Below are 12,072 nucleotides of genomic sequence, written 5' to 3' on the forward strand. Positions count from 1 at the left end.
GCATATAAAACACAAACCTTGCTGGGAAGTAACTGAATCTAAGAGTGGTCTTTTTTTTTGCTTTTGTGTTAGGATAACTGTTCCATCAGATAACTTGGTGGTGAAGACTACTGGCTTTGGCATCCTGTGTATGTACAGATGATAGTGGTGTCACTTACTGGTTGTCATCTCATTTAATTTATTCAAGTCCTTGGAGCCTCAGTTTCCTTATCCATAAATTAAGAATATCAATGCCTACTTCTTGGTTGTTGAGTATTAGTGTAATTTCTATGCAATATATAAGTAATAAGCCCAGTAAAAATATGTAAAAAGGACACATACCAAAGTAATTGAGTTTTACATTTTTTTCCCTACGAAAATGACTGTACCTTTTGAGAAATGGCAGTTTGAAGGATGTATTTGTGGTTTTTTTTTTTTTGAAGGTGATGTTAAAGTGCAAGAAGTGTATATAAATCCTTTATTTCCCTTATCCCCTCCGTACTACCTTTCTAACGCGGGTGAGCCCGAGCTTTTAGTCTCTGGAGCCTTTTATTCCTTTACTTTATGTGGAACTGTCAATAAACATACTAATTGTGTTGCTTTCTTTTGTCTACTAAACAGGAGTCTGAAGTCACTTGTCCTTTTTGTATTGACTGACAGGGTAGCCACTGATAGATTTGGTAATCCTAAGTTCGTTACCCAACCAGTGACCCAGAGATGCTGGTCTCTTGTAGCTCATTAATAGTCCCTGAGGAATTCAGTTTTTAATTTCACTGTTTATTAGTCACCTCTAATTCTAGAAATACCTATCCTAGAGGAATACCAAAATTCTAGGCATATTGTCTTTTTTTTTTTTTTAATATTTAGTGTAGCTGTTACATTTTTTATTTTATTTAGAAATTTTCCTAGGGGAATTTGTCTTAAACTTTAACACTGTACTGCAGTAGCAATATTCTGCATAGTTTACTGTGTCAGTTTGAGTGCTCCAAGAATCAAATGCCAGAATAGGATTTGGTCTCTGCAAGAGATTTATTTGGGGAAACACCTTTAGTGGATAAAAGGGAGACTCTTCAGACAGCAGTACAGGTCTGACAATGTGGAAGGAGAAAGGGAAGGAAGGATTGAGTAGGAAGAGCATCATACTGCATGCAGCATATGCCTAAGAAAGTTTCAGCCAGGCTGTTGGGGGAGTCCTTGAGACCGTTGTCCTTTAGAAGAAGCCCTTATTTGGTAGGAATGGCTATGTTTGTAGTACCTTTAGTGTGCCCAGTCATTGACTGGGAATAGCCCTAGGGAGATGTGTCCTGGGGAACCCCCAGAGGATGCAAAAGTGTAGCATCTGGAGTTTGTGAGTCAGCTATGCTCTCTGCAGTAGGTTCTGCTGAAAGGAGATCCAGCCTGGGCAAGTCCGTGACTGCCACAGTTAGTAGCACTAAGAACCATAGTGGTAGGTACACAAACATTGTTTTATTTAATTTTATCAAATGGCATCATTCATGAGCACATGGTGATACTGGAAAGTCAAATAGCGGTTAACTTGGCTCACTTAATTCACAGGTGAGAGAACCAGAACTCTAACTTAGGCAGGTTTCTGACTCCCCAGTGTCTTAAGCATTTAAATACCTATACCATACTGAGTACATGCATAGACTATAAAAATTCTGCTAAACTTTATTTCGTGACTTAACTATATTCTTTTTAGAAAGTTTCATGAATCTAAAAATGTCTAATTACCTTTCACCATACTAGTTTCCAGAGATCGATTTGTTTTCATTAAAGTATATATATTCAGAGCTGTGGCTTTACTGTTTGAATTTTGATGCATGTCTTCACTTGTCAAAAAAAAGTACATTATGCTAGTTACGCTCCATCCCCCTTTTCTCCCAATATATTGAAGTTGTACTACAAATCTCTAGCTACAATAAGCAATTCTCCAAGGATGAAGAAAGAAAATGTACATACACACAGGAATTTCTTTTCCAGAACTAAAATTGACGTTTTATAAATAATTTCCGTGTTGCAAAGTTGAGACTAAGAAATCACAGCAATTCAGTGATATGCATTTGGCATGAGTCAGTTTTAGTTCTTAGTGCTTTTCATTGGAAATGGCATAAAATGTAAGATTTCTTTGAATTTTTTATGCTGTGGGCTTACAAGAGACATAAGATGTTTTTCTCTTATAGATGTCTGGCAGTGCATGGCAGCAGAAGTAACGAAATGGTCACAAACCCCAGCAGTACTTCCCAAGTCACATGCATCCTTAATTTTTAAAGAATCTAGAAACAACCTAAGCAGTTGATAACAGGTCATTTCTAGGTGATAAAGGATATTTGATATGGGGTGTTGCTTTTCTTTCCACACTTAGCATTTTTATAGTGATTTAGAGACCTACTTTACATGGTGGTGGGTTTATATGTGTTTAAATATGTAACCTAACTGGTAATTGAATTGTAACTCTTTTCTTCTTTTCTTGATGTTTGGCATTGATTTTGAGGTCTGAATTTTTTTTTTCAAGCTTTTTTCCCCAGACTCATTTTATATATAAACACTTCCCATAGTCATTGACTTCAAAATAAGGGCAGTTGGGAATGCCAAATGCAGCTACTGTTGAAAAAACAAAAGAGAGAAGGAGAGAAACTGTGGATTATAGTATGTACTGCCAGAAGTACTTAGGTATTTTTCTTTCAGATACCTTTGTATTAAATAATTTTACAAGCTTTACTTAAAAAATAGTCTCCTTTGAATGTAAAAATTGGGAAACTATAGATTGATGCTTTAGAAATTTAGTCTCGTCTTTCAGTGACCTAATAGTTGATATGAAAACATGAATTTAAAAATAAATAGCATATTGGCTAAACTGTACTATACTCATGAAAGAAGCCAAAAAATTATGGATTAAACTGAATCTGGAAATAATTACTGTTTTGTGTCCTAAACCAGATTCGTTTTTAAAATGAAATGATAGGTCCTTGACCCTTGGGTGTGCTTGGAATAAATATGGAACACGGTATTGTTTTTAAAACTATTTTGCTTTTATAAGCTAAGACAGATGTACAAAAAAGATGCAGTTTTTATTTTGTATTGGCAGCTTCCAAATATTTAGTATCTATTTCCAAGAGTTGCAATTAGTAAAGCTACCATGGTACTGAAATCTGCACATCCCACAAGCTAATTATATTTGCAAGGTCAGAGTGAATACATATTTTCAGAAAAATAAAGGGTTATATAAATATGTGTCTTCTACTTGGCTGTTATATCACAGTTTGTTGATCTGGAGTATAATGTGTACAATTCACAAATTTGTCTGATAACAGAAAGTGGTGTGTGATTGTGTTTATTTTACTAACCAGTATATTCACAGCAATCACTTCCAAATATCTCTCCAGTAAAGATGTGTTAATTACAAAACAGACAAGGTCTTCTATTATATTAAAGCTACTAACAAGAAGACAGCAGGAATCACACATGTAAATAGCATCATCAACCCCTATTTTAGTCCTCTGTTTTGATCTGTGAGTTGCGCATAGACCAAAGGTGCTATTAAAGACTGAGTGTATGAAATAGGCAGCATTATATGAACAAAATTTATTCAACAAGAAAACAGACCTTTAACATGAATTTAACAAGCCTGAGAAATTATAAACTATCATATGCTGCAGATTCATGCAGTGATAATAAACAAAAAAGGAAAGTAAGAGGTTTCCCTAAGCTAGCCAAACTGCTAATGGTTTTGTTATAAGCTGTCTACTGTTGCAGTGACCTCTGAAAAGTCTCAAGGCACTTGTACCAGAAAAAATTAAGTGGTCAGGCTGGTGAACAGAGATTCAATGTGCGTAGGACTGTAGCATGGAAAGGAATTATGAAAGTCTAGCCTCATATTCCTGAAAATACATGTCATACTTTCACTTGGAAGTTTTTGTTGGTACATATTAAAGAGAGAGTTTTTGGGCAAAGTTTTTTGGCTAAATTACTTTTTGGATTTATAAGCTTACAACATAGGCTGAACTGGTTTAATGTATATATACATTAAAAAATACCGTTCAGAAAATTCATATAGCTCGAAAAAATGGATTTTGCCCCTGCCCCCCTCCCATACCTTAATTAATCCTAGGGGGTTCTTTGTTCAGTATATTGTGTCTAAGATTTCCATCCTCATCCATGGAGTGACCACTTTGCTGTCATTCTGTTGCATCATGCTGTAAATACATAAACATGGAGAAGCGCCTTCAGCTTATACACACCTCCAAGTGCTCACTAGGGCTTTTCCTTGAATCTTTGTGTGGCATAATTAACACCTTCCTCACCCATTGCTCGTTAGTGCACTGGACATTAATAATGAGTCTATTTTGATAGTTGTTCTGAAGGAGAAACTTATTCTCACAGTGCAAAAAAGCAATTATAAAATTGTATAGAAATTAAAATGTAGACTATATTGCCGTATTTATATTTTTATTGCATACTAAATCTAATTTTAGTCTGCAGGTTGTTGAACATGTTAGTTTCCTTAAGACAGTTGCTATAGTGATGGCAGCAAATTCCTTTGATCTTGGTGTAGTTATTCATTTTCCATTGGCTATCATATTGTCAGTCAGAAATTGTCAGTCTAAGCATTTAATTTCACATAGGTTGGAACAGCATATTAAATTCTTGAATTTTTCTCTTAATTTTAAAAAGAATTAAAAATTTTAAATTTCAGATTGTTTTTAACTGGTCACAATATCTATTTAACTGGTATTTCCATTTCCTTTTTATGAAGTTTCATACCTGTTTATAATATTCCAGAGAAATATTAGAGACTTTTTCCTGTAAAATACCTGGTTTGTTGCTTTGGTTTGAAGGCATTTTATATAAAAATGCATCTTGTGATAAATAATGGAATTTTCATAGTTTTGTAGGAGTGTTCTTTTTCTATAAATTGTACCGAAATCTTTAAATGGAGTCAAATTATTTTAAAAAACAATTGGACCAAAGCGATGCTTTGCTCTTAAACACTTACTGCTATTGGTTAGGGAGTCAATTCTTAATTTTGTATTTATTTAAGTTGTACTTCTCTCTGTCAGAATAGTCTCTTTTCCCTTCTTTGGCCTACATTTTATCTTATTTTTATGTGCTTTTTAGTAGAAAATGTTAGAAAATTTTTCTTTGATATGTTTTTAAACAACTGACTGATCATATCTGATTAAAGCATGCTTGATAGTAGTACTTATTATTGCTTTATGAAAAATACGATTAAAAAAATCAAGTGTAAGCAAGAGGTATAAACCTAGGCCATATTTATTTATACATAAATGTAAACATTAAGGCTGAATTACAGTTATTGTATAAAAAGAAAAAAGTTTTCACAAACTTTTAAATCACGCATGTTCTGGGGATACTAGGTTTTATTTTGAGGCAAGAAGAATCTTTGGGGAAATTCAAACTGTTAGAAATAAAAGCAAAAGGCAAGGTTGATTATTTATTTATTTATTTATTTGGCTGCTGGAATAGACAGAGGCCTTAGATTGTGTCGCTTGTCAGAGTGCTTTGATCTAAGTTTGTACTTTTGTACCTTCGTGGCAGCTTTTTAGAAAGAGTGACTCTTTCGGTCTTGTTCTTGGCATATAGCATTTCGTAATATACTTTCTTGAATTTTCAGACTTCCATTACATTCCAATTGACTTATTTTGGAAATTTTTGTTTTGTTTTTTTTTTACTTAATATCCTCAAACAATAATTATACAAATGAGAAACAGTCTAGTTGACAACAGCTTTTGAAATATTGATAAATCTCAGTTGTTTAGCACCTTGAAAGGCAAACCTAGAAATACTATTGTATCCTGCTTTAAGATATTTTTATATGAAGAATGTATTGAGTTTATTCTCTAGGTGATTGATTTACGTTCTCTAAAAGAGACATGTGTCTTGAGATCCCAGGTTCTTTGCATAAAGCTTAACAATATTTAAAACCTTTAACAAGTTCTTTTAAATCCATGATAATGAACAGAGAAAAGCATTCAGATAAGAGAAAAGCATTCAGATTATAGGTGATTCTTGTTAAATCTCTTATTGTGTAAGAGCTAATTGATGATTTGTATCATATCAGGATTGGAAGTTTTTCTCTATAAAAATATTGAATCCAGCAAAAAGAGAATACCCATCGTTATTTGTTTACTTTGAACTTAAAACTGTATCATTCTGTACCATGCTCCTAACTTAAAGCATAGATGACCTTGGTTTTCTTGTATTGTGCCTCTTATTCTTGAGAGCGGTTTGGACATTTAAGGCCATCAGACAAGGTATAAAGTTTTTTATAGTCACAAGAAGTAAAAGGTATCTGACTAGAAGAGAATACGTGGAGCACCTGCCTTGCTGGTTGTAATTTTGTTGTCATTTCAAGTATTGCGGTAGTACAATTGATGTGACAGGGCTGGGCTTTCGATGTGGTCCCTTAGCTTGTGCTCACTTTCAGTTTCAGTTTCTCTTTGTCATTCATTTTGATTAGGTAAAATTTAGGTGACAGACATGCACACCAATGAAGGCTGTTTGGTATAAGTTTAGTAATGACGTGTTTCAATAATAAAGATGCAAAGTTAATATTTTCCTTTACTGCTTCATGAAAATTGCAATAATTGGTGTCACCTTACATTACAAGATAGAGGGTGGTGTGCTGATGGCACAGTCAGCAGGGGTTCTTTTTTATTAATATTATAATTAAATGATTTTCTGGAAATAGGCCAGAAACAGATGCAAGTTGATCATGCCTTGTCCACTGTTGCTTGGCATCATCACTTGCTTTTTAAAAAAGAAATGACCTGACACCTTGTTTTTACAGGTTGTTATCGATGCCTTCAGATTGATCAATGCTAATATGATGGTCTTAGGACATGAACCAAGACAAACAACCTCAAATCTGGGTCACCTAAACAAGCCATCTATTCAGGTAATGCCTGTATTTGATTATGTGTTAAAACTGTTTTACATTTTAAAAGTCTGTTATAAATGACCAGTTTAAGATCCAAAACTTAGTCTTTTAATTTGTTTTGCAATTAATTTTTCTTGTGCTTTAAAAGGAGATTATGAAAATAGTGTTGAAAAAGTTAGATTCGTTGTATATGAGTCTGCTTTTAGTGATGTCTTTAAACTTTGCTAACATAGTTTGAGGACATCCTTGTGGGGGGCAGAGTAGATCCTTAATCTTGAGAGTACCTTACAGTTTTGTTGCTTAATAGTGTAGTAAAGGGCTGATGGGGTTTAAGTGGAGTGTGTTAGGTATCATAGTACCATTATTGATTGGTTAGTAGACTTTTCTCTTAGTACCTAGTGGTAAATTGCTGTATACTTTAAGGGGTTCCCAGAAGCAGTTCCTAAATAGTACTAAATATTTCTTTTTTTTTTTTTTTTGCCTAATCCCTTCTTTTAAAACAATTCATATAAGACACAGCTACATACTGCTTTTGATTAGTTTGTATCTTGTTCTTTCTAGTGATGTCAGCCACATTATTAAAGTTATTTAGACACTTAATATCCTCCTGAGTGATTAGTGTTTTCTTTGTATCGTTCACATACCTCATTGTTTTTACACAAATCTTTATTGTCTGCAAAAATTATTTTAATATGTTTTTAAATGCACCACAACCTGTGTCTGTATAGTTAATTGCTTCTCTGAAGATTAATTAAAAGGACACAAATACCATGTTTGGTTAAATAGAACACACAGGACAGAGACATTATAGTAGCTATTGCTGCTCCGCTTCTGAAGCCTTGCTCTGAGATGTGGTTGTCTTTGGGGAGTTGTGGTTTTGACAGTTAGCCATGGTTAAGCTTGGCTATACTTCGATAACTTTATACTTTCAGATGCTTAGTTTTCAGCAGTCACTCATTTGAAGCCTTCATCAGAGTGAAAAATTTTTTTTCCCAAAGGATTGAGGTGTGTTGCTTTTGAAAAAATTATTTTAGACGTCAGCGAAAACTACACATACAATGAGTATGAAATAAGCTACTCGTGTTTTTGATTGAGTACAGACAAGCCCATGCTTGCATGTTACAAGAGAATATATTATTGGACCAGTTTAGCCTGTGCTAATGACCTTTCTTGTAAACCCCCATAGTATCATACTGCTTCATTATTTTTTGCAAAAGGTTAAGTAGCATCTCACAGTCTAAGATCATTGTGATTACTGCATAGTGTGTGTCTGCCAGAAGTTTCTACTAATTGCAAGTCAACAGCCACCTGTTGCAGATATTGTCTTTTAAATTTAAATGCTGCTGTTTAACCTTAAAAAATTGAGTGTAATTAAATAATTAAAATCTCGTTATTTTTACATCAATCCAGTTTGTATTTTTTTACCTGATAGTCTGTAATTTAAGGTGAACCTTATGAAGCTTTCCAAACTGAAGTTAAAGGGATCTGTGTATATAACAGCTATAGCATCATTGTTTTTCATTTCTTCTTAGTTTGTTTTGCCTTCCAATTAAAATCTGTAAATATATTTATTTCACAGTTTATATAGCACCCATCAGGAAAATATCTATCTGGGTGCTTTGCAGTTTTGAGACAATTCCAGTACTAAAACACTCAAATGGGATCAAGCCAAAAAGTGACAGAAGAAGGGCACACCTTAATACAGTTTCTTAGTTTTCTAAGACAAGGTGGAAGGAAGGCAACCTAGAAGAACTTGACGTGAATGGTGATATTCATAATAGAATTTTAAGATGTTTTGGCAGAATCTGTACCTCAGGGATCAGAAACGTTTCAGAAAGGCCATGCCTCTTATTTTGGAGGAAAATTAGTTTGTGTTTAGAGGGATCTTGTTCCTAAACCAACTTATAAGTAATAGGAATAGGAACCTGACAGGTACCATTAGCCCTCATGCTGGTGTTTGCTAATGCTTTGCTGATTTTTTTACTATCATACTTAAAGTAGTGGGGGAATATTAGGGTTATATTGTAAACTACTATTTAATATATTGAGGAAAGTTCAAAATACGTTAAGGTAAAGATTATGAAATCACATATACAAGTTCTCCTCTTTGAAAAAATATATATTAAAAACTGTGCGTATGTATTTACACCACAATGTTAGTATTGATTGCCTTTGGGTAATAGGATTATGGATTTTTTTCTTGTTTTTCCTTCTCTATTTCTTAAACTTTTTGCAGTGAAACATACTGCTTTTAGAAGATGTTACTTTTAAGCACTAATAGCAATGTTAATAGCAATGTTGGACAACACAAGGCTAATAGACAAAGTTTATATGAACTTTCATGTTTTAAATAAGAGAAGTCATTAACAGAGTCATTTCCAATAGAGAGGGAAAAGTTTAATGCCTGTACTGTATGTAGAGTTTTCTATTAATGTTTGTAACTGTAATACTATTTTGTATGTGTAACATTTGACTAATACTGTCAAAATGTATAGAATTGAGAATTAGCAAACATTTATTTTATTAAACCTATTTCACTAAAAATTGTTCAACATTTCAAGTCCTTAAGGTCAGTTTGTATGAAGATTGGTTGTCAGCTGCATGGAAGTTAACTGACTATTGATGCATAGATGCATTGTACTAGGATTGTGAGCCCCTTAAGTGTAGCTCTGAGTACAACTGCATTGTCTTAACAGAATTAAACTCTTTGAAAAACATTATTTTCAGTAGTTAAGCAGTTGTAAATCAGTTGCTCTAGAAAGAACCATCGTGGTCATTTTGTAGATGAGGAGACTTGAAGCCCCGCATATTTGTGGTTTGCCTAGGTTACCTAGTGAGTTGTAGGAACTGTAAGCAGAGCTTCTTCTTTTATACTATATTTAGAAGATTCATTCATTTTGGCATAGCTAATATACATATACAGCTCAAAATTCAAAACTTACAAAAAAGTATTTAGCAAAGATTCTCCCTTCTGCATTTGCCATTTGCAGCTTAGTTCACCCAGCAGGGAACAAAGTGCATGTTTTGTTTGTTTTCAGTTATTATATTTATATAAAGAAAGCTTCATTTTAAGGTATGATTTAATGGATGATATTTAGCAGCACACTTTCAGTTTATCAATGTAAAATAAGGCAAACAGATTCATCTTTAGATCTAAATAAATATGCCTTAACAGCATGAAACTTTTTTTTAACCTATCAAGAACCTATAAATAGGTTATTACGCATTTCATAAGCTGTGTGTTTTATAATATGCCTGTTTTCCACACAGTGAGCAAATGAAGTTAGAACTTCTCATTTCTCCTGAGTAGTCTGGACATTGCCAGAAAGTATGATTTCACCATAATGATTATTGGTGTACTTTTCTTCAGATCTATCATACCAACAAAATTATAAAGCTCTACTCTTAAGATTAACTTAAATATAGAAATAACCTGAAAGTCAAATCAGTGGGATCTCAGAACTCCTCTTTGTCTAGTTACTTCTCTAGATTACTCTTTGTCTAAAATAAATAGCATCTTAGACTGATATTGAGTATCAACCTAGGAAGAACTCCCTTCTTTGAAAGTTTGACAACCTTAGAGCAAAGAAAACAAGGGTCAGCATAGCCACGAAGCAAATAAGCTAAGTGCTACTAGTAATTCTAAAATGTATTGTCCTAGAAACAGTGCTCTAAAAGGTGATTTGCTTCCCAGGTCAGCCACTGAAAGCTTACAGCCCACAATATAAACAGTATAGAACAGTACCTTGCTTTTTAATAGTGCTTCTGTGAGAAATTGTTGCAGGTTTCAAATAATGAATGAATGAGTTTCACGACAAAATCCTGTTTTACTGAAGAATTGCCTAAATTTTCCTAAATCCATCATATGTTTTGTTAAGTGTAGATTTATAAATTAGGTATTGATGTTTTCCAAAATTTCCTGGTTATGAAACTTCTTTGTTGGCCTGATATACTACGGCATTTTCAACTTGGCCCTTTCAAGAAAGAGGCTAGTCTCCCCCTTGGTAAAGCTAATCTTATATTTGGTGTATGCTGCCACAACTTGTAATTCAGTGTCAACTAGATTGGTGAATTTGAAAAAAATTATTTTTCACTAAGCTAAATAAAAGAGCCCACACCTTTTGGGCTTATATGGAATAAGGACTCAACGGAGCCAGTTTACTTATGATTTGGGATGAATGTAATGGGGGGACGCAGCAGGTGAGTAAGTGAAATTAGAAGATAGTTTGAGGGTATCATTTGGATTAAATTTATATTTGTTTATTATTGTCCCTGCTAATCTTTCATACTACCTGTGTTAGTTTTACTACTTTTATCTGAATAACGTAATTGAAAATCAAGTAGGTAGTGCCTTCAAGTTCTAAACTGTGTTTCAGCAGTACAGTTGATCTCCAAAATGTGGACCTGTCTGTGTGCCCATTTGGCTGACTTCTGTATCTATTGGCTATACCATTACTAGCTCTGTGGCCACTGTGTAAAATTACACAGTTGGAGCGCATAAAAGCATTTGTATGAGAGGTTAGTTGGCACCTGAAATCTAGCCTAAGCTTCACTCTCTAGCCAGGCTGTGTCTGCCACCTTTTTTTAAATTCTTCCACCGAGAGGATGTACTTCCTAACTTGCATAAAGGTGAGTACCGTTTAAGGAAGGCACTGATTAGCCCCACTGTTTGACCCTCACAGTAGTACACATATTATGCACTGAAATTTAACTCACTGTTCTTGATTATTGAAATGAATAAGGATTTAATAGATCCTCTTAGTACTTTAATTGCACATGTCAACCATTTTATTATAGCAGATGTTAGAAATATGAGAATGGATTTTTGCAGTACATAATCTAAAATGGGTTAGTATTTGGTGGGGTGATTTTGCTAGCAAAATTTAATAATAAGACTATGCTTTGTTTTCATTCTCATTCTTAAGAGTACAAAGAATTGAAGAATTTCTGAGATACATTGTAGCATCATAGTATGGTAGAAAAAACATGGGCTTTGGAGTCAAAAAGTCTTAGGCTCAGATCCTAGTTTTGCCTTTTATTAGGTAGAAACTAGTACAAATTGAGATTAGTGTCTTATTTCCTCATCTGTCAGAAATACACACAGAACCAGCCTACCTTACTAGGTTGCTGTGAAGATTAGAAGACTTATTTTGTAAAGCAGATGCCAGGTGCTCATCAAATGTTTTCTGTCT

The 12,072-nt window shown here is 33.9% G+C and overlaps 1 protein-coding gene across 2 annotated transcripts in view; it reads left to right on the top strand.

The window, feature by feature from the left end:
- PSMD14 (proteasome 26S subunit, non-ATPase 14) overlaps positions 1-12,072 on the top strand; it is a 99,864-nt gene that overhangs the window by 67,246 nt on the left and 20,546 nt on the right. For both annotated transcript variants that reach the window (XM_043487704.1, XM_043487705.1), the window contains one exon: positions 6,791-6,898. In XM_043487704.1, the coding sequence (XP_043343639.1) occupies positions 6,791-6,898 (108 nt within the window). The remainder of the gene's footprint in view (positions 1-6,790; positions 6,899-12,072) is intronic.

The sequence above is a fragment of the Cervus canadensis genome, chromosome 15 (genome assembly GCF_019320065.1).
Source record: "Cervus canadensis isolate Bull #8, Minnesota chromosome 15, ASM1932006v1, whole genome shotgun sequence".
NCBI classification, from domain to species: domain Eukaryota; kingdom Metazoa; phylum Chordata; class Mammalia; order Artiodactyla; family Cervidae; genus Cervus; species Cervus canadensis.